Source organism: Saccostrea echinata, unplaced genomic scaffold (genome assembly GCF_033153115.1).
Source record: "Saccostrea echinata isolate AGI-Se365-2 ecotype Australia unplaced genomic scaffold, CSIRO_AGI_Sech_v1 ptg000029l, whole genome shotgun sequence".
Classification (NCBI taxonomy): domain Eukaryota; kingdom Metazoa; phylum Mollusca; class Bivalvia; order Ostreida; family Ostreidae; genus Saccostrea; species Saccostrea echinata.
In genome coordinates, this window is record NW_026889778.1 from 5,882,781 (window position 1) to 5,907,156 (window position 24,376).

The 24,376-nt window shown below is 32.9% G+C and overlaps 2 protein-coding genes across 2 annotated transcripts in view; one reads left to right on the forward strand and one right to left on the reverse strand.

Moving 5' to 3' along the window:
* LOC133194883 (uncharacterized) overlaps positions 1-24,376 on the forward strand; it is a 79,742-nt gene that overhangs the window by 10,405 nt on the left and 44,961 nt on the right. The gene's annotated exons all lie outside the window — the stretch shown is intronic.
* On the reverse strand, positions 5,307-6,956 carry LOC133194885 (uncharacterized). Its single transcript, XM_061330786.1, has one exon. It carries the CDS (start codon positions 6,954-6,956, stop codon positions 5,307-5,309), a length of 1,650 nt encoding a protein of 549 aa, XP_061186770.1.

The following is a 24,376-nucleotide window of genomic DNA, read 5'->3' on the forward strand; positions in this document are numbered from 1 at the left end:
GCTGCCCTACACACCATAGGGTGTAAAGGACGATGATAAGTAGTATCGAGGGTGGGTCCAAAGTTTTATTTGATTTTTTTATTTTATTTCATCAGTTTGTTTAGAGTTTTAGTTAATTTTATCACATGTTTACACCGTTATACGGTGGATATACATCATAGGATATCGTTTTTATATCCACAGTGTGACGTCACAATAGTTTTTGTGTGCATTTGATCAAGTCAGATATTGTTGATTTACAAATATAAAACAGTTAAAACATGAAATACCTACATATAATATGAAATACCTTGTGTGTTTTTCCCCTCGCCAAGACACGGGGATAAAAACACACAACTCGTTGGATAAAAAAATCTTATCCAACCACAAACCATAGGAGATCCTATATTTATTTGATAAATCATTCTACCGATATTAATTGACTTACAAATGAACAATTTTAGTCAATATTGATTGAAACACATATGTAAAGATGTGTTTATATTAAAATCATTTGTTTCATATCCATCAATGTATAATCAGTTTATTAATTGACGTCCTTGTCATTCGTTAACAAACGGTGGAGGGAAAATTACATATAAAACATTCATTTTATGAGAAGAGTGATCAAATCTACAATAAATAGAGCCCTTCGTGCTTTATGGTATTTGATCACATGACCAACCCCGTATGTCTTTAGATAGTGTCTAAATACCTACCAAATATCTAGTTGATATATCAGTTAACAAAAAAAGTTATGCCCAAAAATGATGCCAAAATTGTCAGGAGTGCAACACCTTTTTGTGACATTTTGAAATTTCAATATTTTTTGGAGATCTGTGAAATGAATAATAATGCTTTATGTTGAAAATAAAGACTTTCCTGATAATATTCAAAGTATTGAGCTTTAAATGTGGACTGTAGTAACTTTTGTTTAATCAAGTTGTGGTAATGGCTGATGTTTAAAAAACTGTTATACCATGTCAGGAGTGCAACAGAAAAAATGTAGTGTTGCCAAAAAAAAAAAAAAAAACTCCAATTGTAAAATTCTGAAAGAAAATTGAGACAAAAAAGAATTTTCAAAGTGTAAAACAATAACTGATATACATTTTAAAACTTATTAATGTTATATAAATCACAAGCAGCATTAGTGAGAGTCAAATATATGTGCATACCCAATAATGTCAGGAGTGCAACATTTGATGTTTTGCTCCCGAGCATGAAAAAACTATTATCATTACATGATTTTCTGATTTTTATTTTGAAAAATAAAGACACAAAGAACATTTTTATCAAATAGATTTATCAATTACAGGGTCTGTCTGTGCTTCAGATCTATATTTCTGTGGTCAGGAGTGCAACACATTTTGACAAAAACACTTCTATTCAAGCTAAGAAGTACTCATTAATTAATAATGATCTTTTTGTATAATTTAAAACTAAATTATTGACAGTTTTATGATTAAAATCCTTTCTTTTTCAATTTTATCAATTCAAATGTGTTTTTATCTTTTTTGTGACTTTTTAATGAACGTTGGAAATAAATACACTAAACAATTGTCATAAAATTCAAGTAATTCCTCCTCAAACTCACTGAAACAACAGAACAAATTCTTATGTAATTTTCACTTCACAATTCTACTTTTAAGGCCCCTATGCTTTTGGTCAGGAGTGCAACAAATATGTTAGAATTATAAATCATCCAATAAGAATAAAAATAAAGAAAAAAATGACGAGTATAATTTTTCTGGTGGGTTACTGTGTTTGTCCTCCAAAGGAAAATATGCTATAAAATATATTTTATCTTCTAAATATACATTTAAGCTAGTTTTTTTGGCATAAATAGGGAATAATTCCAGATAAAATGCGAATTTTAAATACTTTCATCTGTTTTAATTATGAAGTAATGGCCTATAAATATTGCACAATTTCATTACCACTTGATGTTGCCAACACTTTATGAATTTTTGTATTCTATGGTTTTAATTTTAAATTTTACTGCAGTCAGGAGTGCAACAAAACTGCTTTATGATTACCAATGCTTTTTAATTATCATTACTTATAAATAAGTTGAAAAAAAATGTTTGATACTATTTGATGTTCAAAACACTATGTCTATCAACAATTACAGAAATTTTACAGTCAATTCAGGGAATAGTTTTTATCATTTCACATATATTTTTAAATACAATTTATATACATTACACTTTGCAAATAATCATGTGTTGAGGTCTTCAAAATATGAAAAACCTGCTGTAAACGATGAAAAATATCAAAACGACAAATTGATTTACAAAGTAAGAATGGGTTATTGTGTGTTATATTTTTTAAAACAATGTTAAATAAAATACATATCAGATGTCAGGAGTGCAACACAATAATGTAACATAAGGTCACTTCAAAATCTAGTATTTTTTGTAAGAGAACTCGTAAATAAAAATTCTTTTTTGGCTTAGATTTAAAGAACTGACTTGAACGGACAAAAAAAGAAATGAAATTTGGGGAATTTTATTGCTTCATATTTTTTTCATATTAAAACTTTCAAACCAGAATTGAAAAAATAATGTAAAATAACAATCAAAAAGCCAATTTTTTTTCGCATATACAAGAGAAGATAATCAAGGTCTAGATTTAATCATTTATACCCCTTTTACCATTTTGAAGCATAAAAAACTAAAATTTCTTGTGATTTTGTATTTTAGAAAGCCCTTTAAGGTGTAATGATATTTTCTTTTTTCAAAAGAAATTTTACTAATAAAAATTCTGAAACTTTTTAATCCAATTGTCTATTCAATTGCCGGATTTTAAGTTGGAATGCATGTGCAATAAGATAATATAAATGAAAAATATGTTATACGTAGTTGAATTTTTCCAAAAAATTCAGTTTGGTGGTCATTTTTTTTAATTCACCCATATATATATATATATTCATTGAATATTTTCTCCTGTATTTCTTAAGAAAATCATTGCCGTTTATCAGCCAGTAAACACCACTAAGCATATCACCTCTACAGATTTCTTGGGCAGTGGCTGTTCCATCAATGAAACGTACAATGACGTACATATCAATAATGCAATATTTAAGCTACCTAAATCTTATTTTAGATAATTATTTGTACAGATATAATTATAAACAATAAAATGTCTTTCTTTGATTGTTAGTACGGGAATTAACGTTGCAGCTATTGCAGAAAAAAAAAAACGCTTACGCGGGTTACGTATTTTTTCTGCAACATCTACAACATTAATTCCCTTACTAACAACCAAAGGAAGCATTATAAATATATATAAGGGATGGCAATTTGTAACCGGTTAACCGATTACTAGGTCGGAACGGTGGTAATCGGTTAGCAAATCTGTAATCGGTTAGTCGGAAAAAATAAAATATATGTAAAGTTTAGTGCAATATTCTTGAAATTTATTTCTTAAAAAAAGGAATCTTTTCATCAAAGTTTATAATTTAGCGTTTTTACATATCTATTCAAGCTGATTTGGAGGTAATTATGACTCTCCGATATGAGATCGAGGGGGTAATTAGTCATTTTCTGAATTAATAATTACTGTTTTTAAAAACACCATGTCGTTACCCGGCTGTCCTGTAATTCTTTAATGATATTAAATAAAACACCGTTGAGCACTGTGAATAATAAAGTGTGTCTATCTTTTGCCGTTATCTGTTAAATTATATTATTAGACAAACAGTTTAAATTAAGTGAAAGTTCAGACTTAGTTTTGATTATGGTGACAATGCAGATAGAACTTGTGTTGTCAATGTCTGATTTCTCAGGCATGCTTCATGGTTTTCTTAATTTCTTTCTTGTCTATTGAAATTGAAATAAAATCTATGTACATGTAGTTTCCTGATGAAGAAAACCAGAATGATTCTTACTTCTAACGCCTTTTTAGTCTTCTTGTGTATATGGATAGAACTATTCTTAACAAAATGTGTATTTTGATACGATTAACCGGTTAATCGGTCGGAACGTCTTGCGGTTAACCGATTAGCAATTCTGTATTCGATTGCCATCCCTAATACATACATACATACATACATACATATATATATATATATATATATATATATATATATATATATATATATATATATATATATATATATATATATATATATATATATATATATATAATGTGAAAACATGAAGAAATTTACACAGTAAAGCATTAGCGCTTTCATTTACAATCTTCAGATGCTTCATAAACAAGTTTTCTAACTGTCACATGGTAACATATATTGTGATATTGTGACGTCATAATAAGCGGAATGTTATAAAGTCATTATTACTTTATTTTCCAGCGTGTTATTACGGGAAAATCAAAAATGATAATAAGCTTTGTTTTAAGGTATTAATAAAGTGTTTCTCTTTTTTCTTCATTGGATGTGATTTCCAAACAGCATCTTACAAAAGGGAAAAACAGTAAATTGTCTGTTCCCGCATACATCTAAATATTCACTTAGTTGAATTTGTCTATATTCCGGATTATTTATTTGCTGTTTTTGGACTCGTATCCGAGCTCTTAGTGTGTCGCTTGTTTCTACGATGTAAAATTCCTAACATCAAGGGCATAACATAGATTACGTTCTTAGTTTCGCACGTCATATCTGCATTGACATTGAAATGTCGTCCCTGGAAATTGTAACTAGTTGCCTCTGTAATATGCTCACGGGTATTTGTATTGTTTTAATTGAATTTCGAGCTTGATATCTTTTCTTTATCTTCATATTTCACCACACACACACACGCACCAACACACCCACACACACAATAATTGCCTATTTTAATACAAAGACATACTTCTATGTAATTTTTCAAACGCCACAAAAAGTTTATCCCAGTTGTCCAACCTTAATGCCCCCATATCGACGTAGTTGTTTTGTTAATCAGCAAGAAAAAATATATTTATGACATGTGAAAATAACGAACATTAATCATACTCAAAAGTCCACTTAATCAATACATATTGTAAGCAGAGGAAACACGGACCCCTGAATATAGGTGGGGTCGGGTGTCAGATAGTCTTTTACCTATATGTTTGTGTACATGTATCTAAGTATAGTAAGTAGCTAATTATAATGACCTGTCAGATATAGTTCTGTATATGTGTATATGTCTTACTAACTAAATGCCATGACATGTAAGATAGGTCTGTGTGTCTGTATGTATGTGAACATGTATTTTATTTAGGTATTAAAAAACCTCTCAGATGATCCTGTACCTATATGTATGTGTACATGTTCTAATTAGTTAACTACCTTGACAGAACAGATACTCAAGCGTTTGCACGTATTCTTGTATTTCTTTGATAAGTTAATTACGTTCACCTGTTTGATAGTCCCTGTTTATATATCTGTATACATACACCCTGTTGACACTTGATCCAAACCACAAAAGGTGAGATTTTTCATCATAACTCAGACCCCTTGGTGTGTATATCCCATGTTCTCGTGACAGTATCTTCGACAGGAAGAAACCGTCTTTGTTCACCACGTGTATATTGTAAGTGGCAGGCCTAACATCACACACCAGAATGTTTGACAACACGTCTGTACAGACCCCACGTGGATATATCGATCTTGACTCAGGGTAGGAGAAGCGATATCTTCCTGCACTATCTGTCACCACCAGAGCACCATGGTCCCAGTCAGACACAATAACATCTCCATTGCAGTTCTCTGTGATGTGGACAGGATTACTGTATATCTGACCTATATTCTTGTGTTGTATTGTCTGTATAAATTGTAATTTGTCGTTAAACCGTGTTACTTTGGCTGCTTTTGAACGAGTATTCCTCATCCCGACCAGTAGATCTCCATTGATGGAGGAACTTTTGACACAGCGAGGTTCCCAATATTCTGTTTTCTCAATCAGTGTTGTCAATGTTCTGTTATCTCTAGAAAGTTTTTTAATGTTATAATACCTGTCTATATAGATAAGTTCACAGGTAATGTTCACTGTGTGTACTCCCCATTCACTAAGTATATCTGTCAGATGATGCAGTCTGTTACCTTCCATATTTGCTAAGATGAGATTGTTCCAATCACTAATCCATACCTGGTCCGGTGTCACATGTGAAATGTGAGATACATATCCCATTCCTTTCCCTTCAACTATGACACATCTTTTTAACACGGGTGTATACATCCTTTTCAGAAGACATTCATTTGTAGCTTGTCTTTTTCCTGACTCTATGATTTGAATACCACTCATAAACGTCATTCCAAACTTCATTTTTATTTCCATGCACAACCGAGCGTGTTTTGCAAGATTAGGAGTGTCCTTTATCTTGTGAACATGGTGTTCCTTTAGGAATAATAGGAATTGCACAGGTCTGTTTGCTGTCTGTTTCAATCGATATTTATACATATAGTTCTCTATGCTGACAAGGTATCTGGTCATTTTTCTTTTTTGTTGTGGTAATCTCTGAGACATAAAATGTAAAATATCACATATCGCATTGTCAATGACTATCTTTAGTTTCTGGCCTTTTTCTGACATTCCTATTTGAAGGTTGGAGATCTTTGTTTGACAAGTTTTTCTATTTTTTACATCAGTTTTGATTCCTGCCAGAAGAAAATAGCTGTTATAGATAATATCACTTCTGATGTTCTGAATGATTTCTTTGTGATGGTGTCGATTTGTTTTATAAGCTGTTCTAATGTTCACAATATTGTGTGTTTCATGTCGTTCTTTGCATTGGAAACAGACAGGAAGTTCACAAGAGGGACAGTACAATTCATAAATTTTGCCTGGATGTCTCACACAGGTTTCTTGTTTTGGGATGTATTCATATTTCTCACGATAAATCACAACATCATGGAATTTGGTATCTAGATCAATAACATGTCTTTCTTTACACTGTTGACAAAGGTTGTATTTACATGTGTTACAGTAGAATTCTGTATTTTCCTGACATTGAGAACACTGCCGTACTTTCTGCTGGGTGCTGACGATTGCCATGGTCATGATGTAGATGGTCCAAGTCGTCAACGGGGGCTACTGAGAATACATAAATATCATATTGAATATGAAGTGTGGTACATCCAAAAATCACCTTGAAAAATATACATTTGCTGCAAAATTTAGCATTATAATGTCACTTGAAGTCGCTATGTAATCTGTAGTATGTATGCTACAATGAATTAAATAATTATGTGTCACTTTCAATAGCAATATTAAGAAAAAATGAAAGGTACAAAATGGTTCGCAGAAAAAAGTATGTTTGTGCTCTTTTTTCGTGAATTTTGATTTGCAGGAACATGTTTCTGCAATATTTAAACGAGTCCCATGGGGCACAAATCTCACCAGAGTCACCTTGCCCTGTTGTTTTGAAAAACATTTTAACTCACATGTAAAAATTTCATCCCTTACTATGACCCCACCTACCCTCAAGAGTTACGAAAGACGTGATTTACTTAAACAAATTTGAATCTGTACTAATGGAGAATGCTTACAAAATAATATCAACTATTATGTCCCCTGCTGTTCTTGAGAAGAAGATTAAAAAAAAAAAATCGACTATATATTCATGTAAACATATGATCCCCTGATGTGACCCCAAATTGTTCCAGGGAATATGATTTGAAATCTTGAATCTGTAGTAACTGAGCTTGCATGAAATATTTGTATCATTGACATGTATCATGGCTCTGCCGTTCTTGAGAAAAAAATTAGATGTTTTTCAATATACATGTGAATAAATATGCAAAGGTTCGTTCCCTTAATGTGGCCCTAGCCTACCACCGAGGACCATGATTTTAACAAATTTAAATCTGAGGACTTGAGATGCATCAACTTTACAATGTTTGATGACACTCTTCCTTGTAAATACGAGGATTGATCCAAGAGTAATGTCACAACTCTATAGTTATTTAAAAATCGAAAGTTTTCAACAAAACTTTATATACTAGTATATCTAACTATTTTGACCTTTGTCCTAAAATTTCATTCAGATATAAGCAACACTTTATAAAACATTGGAATAAACACAACGTTGGGTCTCATCTACCGCCGCACGGCAAGAATAGTGACGTCGTTGTGACGTTTGTTTTCGATTTTGAATCTGTTGATACATAAGATCTACACAAAAGAAATGAATTTAAAAAAAAAAACATTTGGACAAAGTTCAAATCATTTTAATACTACAACTCAAAACAAGGCTTTTTAATGCAAAATGGCAGTGAGGATTATTAAAAAGAAACACGTCCGGAGGTTTAAAAGACATGCGGATGAACTGAAAGTGAGTGCCGAAAAGTAACGTCATAACGAAGTCGGTATGATTCTCACCGTGCGGCGATAGACAAAACCTAGCGTTGTGTTTTTATGCCCCCGTATCGAAGATTCGGGGGTATATAGTTTTTGCCCTGTCCGTCCGTCTGTCTGTCTGTCTGTTTGTTTTTCTGTTTGTCCGCAAGAACTTTAACATTGCCCATAACTTTTGATTGGTTGGAGCTATGGCTTTCATATTTCACATGTGTATTTCTTGTGACATGACCTTTCTTTAGGTACCACCATATTTGACCTTTTGACCTTGGAGTTTGATCCATTTTTGCAAAATTTTACCCAACTTTAACCTTGGCTATAACTTTTGAACAATTGGTGCTAGAGCTTTCATACTTCACATGTGTAATTCTTTGACAAGACCTTTCTTTGGATACCAACAACTTTGACTCTTTGACCTTGGAGTTTGACCTATTTTTGGAAAACTTTAACACTGGCCATAACTTTTGAACGGTATGTGCTAAGGCTTTCATACTTCACATATGTAATCCTTGTGACAAGACCTTCCTTTGGATACCAACAGCTTTGACCCTTTGACCTTGACCTTGGAGATTGACCTACATTTGAAAAACTTTAACCTTGGCCATAACTATTGAACCGTTGGAGCTAGCTATAGGGCTTTCATACTTCACATATGTAATCCTTGTGACAAGACCTTCCTTTGGATACCAACAATTATAATCCATTGACCTTGGAGTTTGACCTACTTTTGAAAAACATAAACCATGGTCATAACTTTTGAATGATTGGTGCTTCAGCTTTAATATTTCACCAGAATATTTCTTGTGAGAAGGCCTTTCCTTAGGTACCATTGATTTTGACCATTTGACCTTAACCTTGATGTTTGACTTACTTTTGAAAAACTTTAACCTTTTCCATATCTATTCAATGGTTGCTGCTAGGGCTCTCATATTTCACAGGTTTATTCCTCGAGACAAGACCTTACTTTGGGTAGCAACATATTTGATTTGCCTTTGAGAAAGTTTACCCTTTGCTATAAGTTGCCATACGGGGCATCAGTGTTTCACAAACACATCTTGTTCTTGATGTTTTACTTTACAAAGTACTTTATTTAATCGCATGAAATTTTAAGGCAATAAAAATTAGAGGTATTAGAATGCCGAATTTTATTGATAAAAATTAATTATTAAACATTTTAGAGCAGTTGTGACATTACGTTTGGATCAACCCTTTCATCAGGACTCTTAGCTAAGAAGTTTTCAAAAGCTGAAGTCATGCACTTATGTGAACATCCTTTAGGGCAACACATTGCAACGCCACAGCATGCCTCAAATGAGAGGGTTTGATGGACCAAGACCTTATAATATCTAAGATGTTTTACGAAAATTTCCTTACAATATAGCAAAATAAAAAAATCATTTTTATCTCCTTTTTCATTGGCTTAAACCGAGCACCATAGATAAATCAACTGGAAAGGCTAAGTGACTCTATGCATCATAATGTTAAAAAAAAAAAATAAGTGAAAAGACTTCCAAATTGTTAGCCTTAATTTGACTAAGTGTAACAAGGAACAAATGTTTCGCTTGCTATATTGTCATGAAAACATAAATACATAAGTCAAAGTCGGTATACTGAAAACTGTAACTGAACACTCGGAACACCATACAACCTATTCCGTTAGGTGAAGAGCATCAAATAGCTTTTTCCGTTAACGACGACGGACCTAATTTATTTCTGCAATAGATTTTTTATTCAAATTTTAATATGAGGTAAAGTGACTTTTGGTGAGTTAAAATCAATAAAAAAAATCATATGGTCATCGATGTAGATTTGTAATGGGGAGCGTTCCAAAAGTTGGAGATGGAAATCGATAATTACTATAGAAAGTAATGGGGAATTGCCTTTGTAAGGTATAAGAGTGATCATTGAAAAAAATTCTGCAATAGATTTTTTATTCATATTAAAGGACAATGTTGACAAGACAATTTACCAGAAAATTATGCCAAAAATAAATGGGTCATCGGCTTAGATTTTTCAGGGGGCATGTCAAACTCAGTTGTAGGGCACATTTTGGAGGGAATTCCAGAAAAAAAATATTGAAAAACAAAGAAGTTACAAATTTAACATTTTTGAATTCACTTCCGTTTGCGACCGGAAGTACGAACGACGAAAAATAATGGTCGATCAACATATCTACATTTACAAGGTTAATAGAGAGTCTTCTAAGAGTTCTAAGTATGTTTTCATCATTTTGATTGATGCATTTATTGCAAAGATATGACCGATCCAAACTTTCTCGTATTGTTGCGGGTTCGAATCCCGCTGGGGCGGGAGATTGTTTCTCTCTTTTTTCAGTTGTAAATGATATTTTTCTCTGTGAAGACATGTATGATAGTTTTTGCTTATTTTTTAAAGCTGTTTTAACAGAGATTCTACAGAAATCCTTTAATAATCATGATCTATGTTGAAAGACTGTGTTACATAAGCGCAAAAAAATACCTTCAATAAAGTATTAAATGAAGTGAGGGAGCATAGCGATCTGGGGAAAAGTTCGGTCGGAAGATCACTTGTTGCCCTAGCAACAAGAAACGCATCTAGTTCTTCTTATTTTTTTGACTTTCTAATTTTGTGCACGCGATTTCTCGAAGAATATTTAATGGATTTACATGAAATTTTCAGGAAAGATGTGTCGTAACATGAACTTGACCTATCTGAGAGAAAATTTGGAAATTTTACTTCCGGTGCCAAGTTACAGACCATTTTCTGAATGTAAAATGACATTTTGTCCGCGGATAATCCCAGGAACGGTAAAAGATATCAATGTGAAACTTTCAGGGATTATAGATCGTAATAGGTACAAGCCTGGTCGCTACTTTTCGTTCGTCGTCGGCACTTCCGGTCGCTCAAGGAAGTGATTAAAGAAATCGTAAAATTTCAACTTTCCTTTTTCAAATTAATACCTATATCACATTATTGCATATCTTTTGTAATTTCGAAATATGTTGGTCCCACCGGAAACAAAAACGTCAACTTCCGGTTATAAGAGAAAAACCACATAATTTGAGTATTTTTCTTTCCCATTAATATCCTTTGTAGATAAAGTATTTGAAATGAATTTTAGATATGTTATTCACACTGCAAATGTCTAGAGTTACGTCAAATATCTTTGTAAAATTCACTTCCGGTCGCGTGTTTTTTTGTCCTCAAAATGAGAAGTTGTCTGAGCAAGATCTCAGAAACGGTAGGAGATTAAGACACCAAATTTATATGAGCAACAGACCTTAAAATGTAGGCAAAACCATTTGGGTTAAGAGCGTCAGCCGTCTCTTCCAGTCGTCACAGGAAGTGATCAAAGAAATCGAAAATTTAGACTTTTCGATTTTTAATTAAAAATTGCATCACTTTATTGCATCTTTTTCGCAGATTCGAAAGATGTTGATCCCACCGGAAACAATAACGGCAACTTCCGGTTTAAGAGAAAAACTACATCATTTGAGTATTTTACTTTCCCATAAATACACTTTATAGTTAAAGTATTTGAATTGAATTTAAAATATGTTATTCAAACTGCAAATGTCTAGAGTAACATTAAATATCTTTTAAAAATTCACTTCCGGTCGCCTGTTTTTCTGTCCTTAAAATGAGAAGTTGTCTGAGCGAGATCTCAAAAACGGGTAAAAGATTAAAACACCAAACTTTTATGAGTAATAGACCTTGAAGAGTAGGCGAAATCATTTGGGTTTAACGCGTCAGTCGTCACTTCCGCCTGTCACAGGAAGTGATCAAAGAAATAAAAAAAAATAACTTTTCTTTTTTAATTTAAACTTGCACCACTTTATTGTATCTCTTTCGCTGTTTTGAAATATGTTAGATTTCACCGGAAACAAAAACGTCAACTTCCGGTTTTAGGAGATAAACAATGTTATTTTGAATTTAACTTTTTCATAAATATTACTTATCGATAAAGTACCTGAAATGATTTGATGTATGTTGTAGATACTGTCTAGAGAAAAGGAGTTTATAATTCAATAAAAGTTTATAAAATTCACTTCTGGTCGCGTGTTTACCTTTTCTCAAAGATAGAATTTGTTCTCACATTATTGATCGGCAACAGTAAAAGACTGAAGACTACAACTTTGAGGAGTCAGACATCAGTTTATTTGAATTATGAGAAAATCTTGTGTCGCCGTTACTTCCAGGAAGTGATGTAAAAAAGTGAATGGTTCATGGTTAGCATGTGGGATTTTCACGCTGACGACTAGGGCAAATCTCCAGATTGTCTGAATTTCTTTTATCACTTTTTCAGCTTGAATTTTCGTTTTTATTTTCAGAATCGGACGGAAGACCTCTCATTGCTCGCAATGAGTTTTTAGTGTTTTTACTCTGTTTCTTATTATGTTACTCAAACGAAGTTTGGGAACATAGTGTTCTTACTCCGTTTTTTACTATTATTATTATTCCTTTTTATTCTTATTTCTTCTCCAGGAATTATTTGTCCGCACGCAGGTGTTCTCGGAGACTGCTCATCCAGTTGAGTGAAAACCTTGTTCTGTAGATGTGTGGAACGAAGGACATTTTGCGCGCACATGCATGCACGTGCGCGCGCGTGCAATGAGTTAAATGACTGATATACTTGATGGAGCCGTAACTTTTGTATTTCTTGATGAATTATTTTGAAACTCAGAATATTAAAATACATAAGTAGTCTTGACAAGATGGCATGTCAAATTAGCATGAACTCGCGTGCATGCACGTGAGCTCCACTCTGATTCGCTGATACAAAAATCTCAATAACTTCCTTGTTTTTTGACAAAATACTTTGAAATTTCAAATAAAAGTATATTTTATAAGGTTCTACAATATGTTATATAGTAAATTTCTTGAAAACACGCACAAGCAGGTGTGCTGCAATCTGATTGGCTGAGACTTTAAATGGCTATAACTCCCTTGGTTTTCAACAAAACAGGATGAAATTTATAACATGGATAGGCACATTGGGTTCCCACGTTATGATACAATCAAAATTGAACGCAAGGTCATGCATGCGCGTGTGCTGAATTCTGATTGGGTAATACTTAAATGGTTACATCTCTTTTATTTTTCAATGAAATTCTTTGATATTTAACAAAGTTTATATATTATGAGACACTATAAAAAATATATGTAAAAAATGTAGAAAACATGTGCAAGCACATATACTGAAATTTGATTGGCTAATACCCATATGGCTATATCATAGTAGTTTTCCAATAGAATACCCTTAAAAATAAAGTGTCCATCTATATTACAAAAGTATTGCCTAATTTAATGAAGCTTGTAGGGAATGGGGCATCATAAGGGATTGGGGAGCCGTTGGGGAACATCCCGTTACAAATAGCACTAGTTTTTATTTATATTTATATTTATTTTATTTATTATGTCAATAAATTTATTCTTCAGTTTGCCAAATATTAATACCATTTGCGTATTAAACTTAACTACTGATTCAGAAAAGCTGTGGCTACTTCGTGAATTCGGTCGAAAAAAAAAAACAAAAACAAAAAAAAACCAAAAAAAAAAAAAAAAAAAAAAAAAACCGCCAAAATTAGTGCTCCGCGTAAGTTTTGCGCCACAGTTAAATTTGAAATAATTGAGAACTCTGGAAGCATAATTATTTCCCCTCGAGCCCGGGGTATAATATTGAATTTGAAAGCAAAGAGCAAATGCCCTCTTCGAATTTTGCAACATTTCATTTTTTTTAATTTTAAATGATTCATTTTTAGTTTTATGGCAACGGCGACTATTTTGGATATTTAAACCTCAAAAACGTGGAGAGACACTCACAAATCGATACTAGTGCTTATTGTAACGGGAACCGTTACAGATGTTCCCCAAACGGCTCCCTAATAATAGTAAGAAACAGAGTAAAACAATATGTTCCCAAACTACGAAAAGAAAAGAAACGAAAACAATAAAAAAGAAAATCAGAATTCAGCACACGTGCATTTTTTTTTCTTTTTTATTGTTTTCGTTTCTTTTCTTTTTGTAGTTAACAGGTACCTAGGACTTAAAGTGAAAAGATGGAAGTTTTGAATGACTTATACATGTACATGTACCTTAACATATTCCTGCATGATATATTCTTCTTTTTCAAAATTTCTAAGTGTACATGTAGAGCTTCCTATTTTATAAAGTAAATTGTATGTATAATAATAATATACCGAATATAATAATAATCCGAATCTGACATGTGTGCATCCATTCATGACTATTAACGTTAATGAAAATAATTTGCATATTAATTTACCCTTCGCCTGAAGTTCTCTTTTAACATCACTTCACATTCTAATATAAACCAATATAAAATCAAACATTTTTGTTTAAACTATTTTTTTCCTGATCAAATGTTATAAAAATAATACATATAATTTAAATTTTAACAAGCTAATTCAGAGAATTTGTGTCCCCCGCTTAAGGAAAAAAGAATAGCATGCGCAGTTCGGGTGTTGGGTGTTGGGTGGGTCGGACCCCCCCCCCCCCACCGGATTTGTAGAATTATTAAATGTATACATGTATATTGAAGCAAATAAAAAATGTCAATATGAATATAAAGATTTGATTGCTTATTCTTGAATATGTGTATAGAAGATTCTTTTTATATAGAATATTTATCACACTGTAATAATGATTTTATGAGTTTGTATAAGCCAGACGTCATAACTTTTTCATTTCACATGCTGAATACTATCATTTAGTAAATCCAATAAAAAATATTACAAAAAATAAGAAAACAAGATGTGTTTGTAAAACACTGATGCCCCCGTATGGCAGCTTATGGCGAAGGTTAAAGTTTCTTCAAATGCAAGTCAAAATCCAGGCCAAAAGATAAGAAATGTTGATACCCAAAGAAAGGTCTTGTCTCGAGGAATACACCTATGAAATTTGAAAGACCTAGATACAACTGTTCAGAAGTTATGGCGAAGGTTAAAGTCTTTTGAATAAGAGTCAAACGTCAAGGTCAAGGTCAAAGTGGTTGGTATCCAAAGGAAGATCTTGTCACACGGATTACATATGTGAAGTATGAAAGCCCTAGCACCAACCATTCAAAAGTTATGGCCAAGGTTAAAGTTTTTCAAAAGTAGATCAAACTCCTAGGTCAAGGTCAAAGGGTCAAATAGGTTGGTATCCAAAGGAAGGTCTTGTCACAAGGATTACATATGTGAAGTATGAAAGCCCTAGCATCAACCATTCAAAAGTTATGGCCAAGGTTAAAGTTTTTCAAAAGTAGGTCAAACTCCTAGGTCAAGGTCAAAAGGTCAAAGTAGTGGTTGGTATCCAAAGGAAGGTCTTGTCGCAAGGATTACATATGTGAAGTATGAAAGCCCTAGCTCCAACCATTCAAAAGTTATGGCCAAGGTTAAAGTTTTTCAAAAGTAGGTCAAACTCCAAGGTCAAGGTCAAAGGGTCAAATTGGTTGATATCCAGAGGAAGGTCTTGTCACAAGGAATACACATGTGAAGTTTGAAACCCTAAGCACCAACTGTTCAAAAGTTATGGCCAAGGTTAAAGTTTTTCAAAAGTAGGTCAAACTCCAAGGTCAAGGTCAAAAGGTCAAAGTTGTTGGTATCCAAAGGAAGGCCTTGTCACAAAGAATACACATGTGAAGTTTGAAACCCCAAGCACCAACTGTTCAGAAGTTATGGCTAAGGTTAAAGTCTCATAAAATTTTGCAAAAGTAGGTCAAACTCCAAGGTCAAGGTCAAAAGGTCAAATATGATGGTACCAAAAGAAAGGTCTTGTCACAAGGAATACAAATGTGAAATATTAAAGTCATAGCTCCAACCAATCAAAAGTTATGGGCAAGGTTAAAGTTGACAACAGACAGACAGACAAACAGACAAACGGACAAACAGACAGACAAACAGACAAACGGACAAACAGACAAACAGATAAACAGATAAACAGAAAAACAGACAAACAGACAGACAGGACAAAAACAATATACCCCCGGGATCTTTCGATCCAGGGGCATAAAAAGAGGATCGTCCGAGATTTGGATCCGGCACCTCTCACATGCAAAGCGAGAGTTATTCCCCTAGACCACGGAGGCACTTGTTAAATATAGCAAATTAAATGCAAACATTAGGTCACATATAATGTTTTTCAGGTTCGATATTGCCAAAATTTTACACAATACATGGTGTCTAATTTAGCCTTTACTAAACAGTTCTAATAGATGTAATAAGAATATAAAGTCCACCGACAACCTGTATCATACGTAATAACTCTCCAAATGCCACTGTGCTAAAAATAGCGTCAAGCGACTTTTAATACAATAAATAATTCAAAAAAAAAAAAAAAAAAAAAAAAAAAAAAGAAAAAAAAAAAAAAAAAAAAAAACGAGGGGGACACTTTGAGAGGGGCGAGAGAGGCCATAGGAAGTTATGGTATAAAATTTCATTGCAAAAGCTCAAAAGCTTCTTTAGATATCGCCCGGAAACGAAAGTGTTACACACAGACGGAATATATGAATTTACGACCTTGAACTTTGACCTTTTGACCTCAAAATCAATAGGGATCTTCCTTAGGCCACAGGAAGTTGTTATGTAAAATTTCATTTCGAAAGCTCATAGGATTCTCGAGATATCGCGCAGAAACGAAAGTGTTACAGACAGACAGAAATACAGACGGACGGACGGACGGACAGACAGACCCAAATTAATATCCCCCACTTTCAGTGAATGCGGGGGGACAAAAAAGGCGTAAAGTTATAGATTTTTTCGACAGGCGTGCTCTAATTAATTAAAGGTAAGTATAAAATCATTAAAATTTTCTTAGTATAACACTACATGGTTTATAAAAGTAATGCATAAAATAAAATAAAGGTATTGGATAAATAGCACGACGGGTGTATAGGCGTTAATAAAATTGAATACTTAATTTTTTTTAACAAAGGTCAAACCATATAGGTTTTCTCGGGAGGCTTATTTTTCTACCAATATACGTTGACAGGCGTATATTAGTACGTTTGCCTTGGGACAACAAAGACACTACAGTGTCTGCCACATCTTTATTTATGATACACAGTGTCACTCTTGTCACATTGTCAGCACCGTAAGTCGACCGAAGACAACCGCCTCTGTGTGGCAAAGAACCAAAACTGTAAAACGTGTGAAAAAGAATCGTGTATAATATTAAGAGTTATGTGCTCTGCTTTGAAAATTGAAAAAATGATAGAATTTTTAATTAAAGGTTGAATTAGAAAGAATTTCTGATCGTCGCGGATCTTACTGTGGCGCACGCATTAAATATGAATCATTACTGTGGCGGGGCCGCCACAAGAAAAAGGTTCATGGATTACCCTGTAAACTGTTTTGAGATTAAAATCCAATCTTGGACTGGACGTTCTTATCAGCTTGGTTGTAATGACTGTAAAATTTGATATCTCACTGATACGAATGCACTTTACACATACTTAAACTCGTTTATGTTGCTTATGATGACAAGGTAATGCTTAAACAGTGATCGAAGTCATAAAAATCTACAAGCAATGCAAATTTGCGAAAAGGCCCTAAATCACAAACCCCCTGGAAATTCCAATTATTGGATCAGGTTCCTAGCAAGAGTAAGCATCCCCCGTCGACCGGCCACACCCGCCGTGAACCCTATGTATTAATTAGGTAGACGAATCATTCCGTAGTCAAATTTAGTATAAAAACAAAGGCTTGACAATTGGTCTGATACACGTCAGCCAAAATACGACCCAGTGATAGATTAAATAATTTTTTAACATGAGTGAAAAATTCTCGAACGGGACGTAAAACAGCAATCAATCAATATCTAAGAAGAACTCCTTTGTGTCATTAAGATTTCACTTGAAAGACATCTGAGCGGAATTGCAAAGATGTGGATGGACGTTTCAGCTGAAAATATATGGGACATTTAAAAGAAGAAAGTTCAGTTACCTATAAAAATTCAATGGACATTCAAGCGGATTTTTTTCCAAAGGTTAATTAAATTCTTTTGTAAACAATTAATGTCAACTGAACAATTGATTCCTAAGTTCATAAGCACCTTATTCCACTTCTGTTGTATCCAAAGATCCATATGTTTTGCCCTGCTCACGATAAGTTTGTTTACTGGATTGATAAGATTGATCAATATTCGTTATCTTCACCTTTTACATTTCAAACTCTACTGGAGAATCCAATGGCACATGTAAAAACCTTTCACTTGTATGATATAAATATCAAACAAAATACTGAGATGTATATAGAGTAAATATTTCGTGTTTCAGTGCTGATTGAATAGTGTTTGGCTTTTAGACATTAACTGTATTTCAATGATTATCTTTCAGAAGATCCTACTTCTAACTCCCTGTTAGTGAGCTAGGGGAAGGTCTGGCTAACAAAAAAGGTATAATACTATTCGCTTACACACTATTTTAATTTCCGCTAAAATGTCCTATAAATCTTCCGATAAAGCATTCGTTTTTTTCCGCTAAAACATCTTGTAGGTTTTCCCCTTAAAACCTCCGCCCGCAAAACTGAATCTAGAGCAAGAATTCCTCCCGGAGAATAGGCTCTAGAGTAGGCTCCCCCCCGGAAAAATGACTTCAGAGGAGGATTTCCCCTACGGAAATCCCACTCAAGATTCACTTTTCCGAAGGGAAATCCTACCCTGTGTAACAGTTATAGAGTGCTATTTCCACCAGACCAATTCCCCCCCAAATAAAATAATAAAATATCACTCCTTTACTTTTATGTGTGTGTGTGTGTGTGGGGGGGGGGGGAGCGAGACATTGTCACAAGTGTCCCTTCTATAATATTCCCAAAGGTACTTACGCAGTAGACAATCTTAACGAGGTTCGCTCCTGAGCTTTTGAGCAGATTTATATCTTAACCTATATTTCAAAAATTCTGCATAAAGTTTTAATTCTTACAATAATTTTGGATTCTACAATGCCAATTAAACTATATTCAGTTAAAACTCCATGATTAAATTCCATACCAAAAGAATAAAGCGAGGAACTATGTTTTGTGGCGGAAGGTTTTTTAGAAGAAAATGATCATTTTTTCTCTTTCCAAGTATTTAAAGTATGTTAAGTTTGAATTCCTATTTTTCCATGCAGTCTGCACACAGAGTTATTTTGTGCAGTGAACTGTTTTATACTGGTCCTAAATTATATATTAAATAAACTGTCATGAATTCTATCATTATATTTGATAAGTATAGCAAATATATTGTGAAAGTCAAGAAAATAAATATCCCCATTTTCAGCTTAAAATTAGCACTATTTTAGTAATATCTAAATATTAAAATCAAAGACCCCCACTTTTTATTTTATTTTCTGAATATATAAGATACTTTTAACTATTCTTCTTAAATTCAGTAAAATGTCATTACTTTCAAATGATATTTTTGCTTGTTAAATTTTTAATACCAGAAAAATGAAATTTTTTGAGTGCAAAACGGTCAAATAATTGAACATGCGAAGTAATTTGAAAAAAATTTTTCGTTGTCACAAATTTTAATGTGTCTATTCGAGATGAAATAAGACTGTGTTTGTGCCAATAATTTATTTGAATAAAAAATATTGGAGGAAAAACTTTAAAAATTGATTTATGTGTAAGACGTATTTACAGTGCAAAAAGGTCAAACTTAATGCTCTGTAGCGCCAAAAGAAGCGCATTGACCCCCGTTTTTTGTTTTGATTTTTAATTAAGCTATGTGTATAAATTCTAAAAATATACTTGATAAAAAATTCTCATAACTTTTGATGGCAGGATCCAACCTCCTTAAAGAAACTTCACATAAATTATAAACAGAAAAGTGTAGTTATGTATAAAACACTTAAAATTTTCAAAATGACAACCAGTTCCATTGAATCATACTAAGTATGAAAATTGAACATTTTAAATCTTATTTTTCTTAGTAACTGCCCAACCAATTATTTTGAAGCAAGCATTAAGGTCTAATTGTTTGCATCTAGTGAAATTGGTTTCTTAATTTTTAATTGTAGCCATGAAAACAAAACTGAGGAATTTTATTTTAAATGGATTTTTTCTTCGATATTGATGATGAAGCATTATTTAACCTACGTGTACACAATACTGATGTGTACATGTAAGCGTCTCTTCAAGGTTCTGGGGTTTTAATATCCAAAATAGCTGCAACGGCACCTGGAACTAAAAACGGGTCAATTTCTTGTAATTTTGCAAAAGTCGAAGATAATATTTGCTCTTTGCTTTCAAATTTCAAATCCAATATTACACCACTGAAATCGAAGAGTCATGCTTATCCTACAGCTTCCAAGAGCAGTTTTTGTCCCCCGCTTTCACTGAAAGTGGGGGATAGTAATTTGGGTCTGTCTGTCCGTCCGTCCATCCGTCCGTCCGTCTGTATTTTCTGTCTATCTGTAACACTTTCGCAATGAAATTTTTTATAGCAACTCCCTATGGCCTAAAGAAAAACCCTATTGATTTTGAGGTCAAGAGGTCAAAGGTCAAAGGTCATAATTTCATAAATTTTGTATGTTTTAACACTTTCGTTTCCGCGCGATATCTCGAGAATCCTTTAAGCTTTTGCAATGAAATTTTACATAACAACTTCCTGTGGCCTAAGGAAGATCCCTATTGATTTTGAGGTCAAAAGGTCAAAGGTCAAGGTCGTAAATTCATATATTCTGTCTGTGTGTAACACTTTCGTTTCCGGGCGATATCTTAAGAGGCTTTTGAGCTTTTGCAATGAAATTTTATACCATAACTCCCAATGGCCTCTCTCTCCCCTCTCAAAGTGTCCCGCATCGTTTTTTTTTTTAATTTATAGTATTTAAAGTCGCTTGACACTATTTTTAGCACAGGGGCATGTGGAGAGTTATTATGTATATGCAGGTTGTTTATATTCTAATTACATCTATTAGAACTGTTCAGTAAAGGCTAAATAAGACACCATGTATTGTGTAAAATTTTGACAATATCGAACGTGAAAATAAACATAATTATGTGACCTAATTTGCTGTATAATCAAGTTCCTCCGTGGTCTAGGGGTATGACTCTCGCTTATCATATTAGAGGTCCCGGGTTCAAATACCAGAGGATTCTTTTTTTTAATTTTCATTTTTTGATTTAATAAATGATAGTATTCAGCATGTGAAATGAAAAAGTTATGACGTCTGGCTTGTACAAACTTATAAAATCATTATTACAATGTGATAAATATTCTATATAAAAAGAATCTTCTATACACATATTCAAGAAAAAGCAATCAAATCTTTATATCCATATCCATATTGGCATTTTTTATTTGCTTCAATAAACATGTATACATTCAATAATTCTACAAATCCGGGGGAGGGGGGTTCCGAAGCCCCCCCCCCCCCCCAACTGCGTATGCTCTTCTTTTTCCCAAAACGGGGGACCCGAATTCTCTGAATAATATTGTCTTGTTTGTTTTCTGTGTTGTGTCTTCTGTTGTCTTGTTTTGTCTTTTTATTTTGGTTTTGGTTTTTTTCTTTGTCCCTTTGAAGAACTCGGCGATTCAAATACTCACAAAATGGTATGTGGAACCTAATGAACTTAATGATCAATTAAACTAAAATAAAACAAAAATAGTTTCAGAAAAAAGATTTCTGCACAATGGAATGTATAGTATTATTACGAAATCAATATTGTACAGGACTACAATAAATGTTAATTAATAATCAAGAAGGATGAGCCGTTATATTCAGAGAGAATGCCGCTAAGGTGACTCATCCAAAGATGCCAAGATGCATCACCTAGCAATGTTTGATGTTTTCAAGCCTCTTAGTATTCAATATTTAGCATTCATTAGTTGTTTTAAAAATGAAAAGCCCTTAAATTTAGAAAACCGTTACTGTTAACTATTTTTGATTGTACCACGAGAGGCCCTAAGATACAACATCTGATCTGACATGGTTTGCTGATCTTAGTGTTCACAGTTGTTCAAAACACAAATCGAAAAATCAAAATATGAAAACCTGCCGTAAACGATGAAAAATATCAAAACGACAAATTGATTTACAAAGTAAGAATGGGTTATTGTGTGTTATAATTTTTAAAACAATGTTAAATAAAATACATATCAGATGTCAGGAGTGCAACACAATAATGTAACATAGGGTCACTTCAAAATCTAGCATTTTTTGTAAGAGAACTCGTATATAAAAATTCATTTTGGTTTAGATTTAAAGAATTAGCTTGAACGGACAAAAAGTGAAATTTGGGGAATTTTATTGCTTCATATTTCTTTTATATTAAACTTTTCAAACCAGAATTGATAAAATAATGAAAAATAACAATCAAAAAGCCAATTTTTTGTCACATATACAAGAGAAGATACTCAATCAAGGTCTAGATTTAATCATTTATACCCCTTTTACCATTTTGGAGCATAAAAAACTATAATTTCTTGTGATTATGTATTTTAGAAAGTCTTTTAAGTTGTAATGATATTTTTTTTCAAAAGAAATTTTACTAATAAAAATTCTGAAACTTTTTAATCCAATTGTCTATTCTATTGCCACTTCAGGATTTTAAACTAGAATGCATGTGCAATATGTTGATATAAGTGAAAAATATGTTAGAAGTAGTTTAATTTTTTTAAAAAAATTTCAGTTTGGTGGTCATCTTTTTTTAAAATTCACCCTTATGTGAATATGCATTTACATGTGTCTCTGATAACTTACTCAAAGGATGAATCGTTTAAACGTCCAAATCTGGCCCCCGATAATTTACAAAAAATTAAATTAAAGATTTTCTACATATTTTTGCCTCAATCTTTCCATCAAACATTGTAGTTTATTAATTTCAATTTCAATTTTTACTTCCTTGCACTATAATTAGGTATTTATCTGATTAATATAGCAGGGGTATGTTGTTTACATCGATTTCTCATAGACTTTAGGCCACACCCCCATTTTGCAAGCCCAATTTATATATGAGCGCATGGATGTTTCAAGTTGCCGTAAATATGGTCAATGTAAAGAGTTATACTAGTCATTTACATTCATGAAAGAAATTGAAACAGTCTTGCGCTCATTTGCTATTTTCCAAAAAAGGTGCAAAATCACTGGTGCTTGTCTCCATAGTAAAGGCACTTTGTTTACAAATTTCAACCCGTCTTTGAATAACAATTAAAGCACTGAACACGTGACTCAAATCTATTCACTTCCATGCTTTGAGCACACCTATGCGATATTGTGTCTGCGAGCTATCGATGGTCAAATCATTTTTTCAAATGGGTAATTAAAATTCTGGGAGAAAACATTTTATGATTAAGATGTGTTAAGATTTTCAGTCGATTTTGTTTAATTTTTTTCGGTATCTATCAATTTATTTTGAAGGCCTGTAACATATGGCTTGCACTTACTGCTTGTGTCTCATTAATACAGAATTTAAAATTTAAATTACTGTGGGTACATATGATACATTTGCCCTTGTCCCTAAATATATATCAGTGCTCCGTTCATTGACTTGGAAGATATGAAAGATTTTTTTCAGTTAAAACTGTCATTAATTGTATAGTCCGTTATTTGAAAAACATCAATTCATCATATCGTTAGAAAAATAAATTGCTTGTTACAAGTGCACAAATGCATACTTCCAATAGAAGAAATCTTCAGGGAAAGAAATTGAAGTACGGAGCGCTCAAAAAAACCTGTGTATCGGATGAAAAGTCACTGGATGAATACATTTGCACAAAAAGCACCCCTAATTTGAATAGAGGGAGGCTACGGGTTTCTTCCGAAGCAAATGCTATAACTTTTTACATCGGCACAAAATTTCACAATTTTTTTTTTTTTTTTTTTTTTTGCAGATCATGTAAAAAAAGGTCCATGTTCGCAGGTATTTTTAAATCATAATGTTTAAAAGCAAGAACATGCATTTGTATGACCCTTTCACATGTCCGATCAACGTACATATTAGTAAAAAAAAAATCAGTCGAATGAAAAAGGGCGTTGAAAATACCTCGGAGTGATTTATTATTTATCTTACTATCAAAAAGTACAGGAGTGGATTTCGACAATTAATGAATTCCTAAATGAGGAAGATCATATTAACTTGTCTGGCATGAATAATTAAACAGGATTTTTGAAACAATGCAATTTGGACTGTACAAAGTACACTGACACTGATGTT

What these genes read in the sequence shown, in the direction of transcription:
- LOC133194885 (XM_061330786.1), bottom strand. Translation starts at nt 6,956, where the DNA reads ATGGCAATCGTCAGCACCCAGCAGAAAGTACGGCAGTGTTCTCAATGT.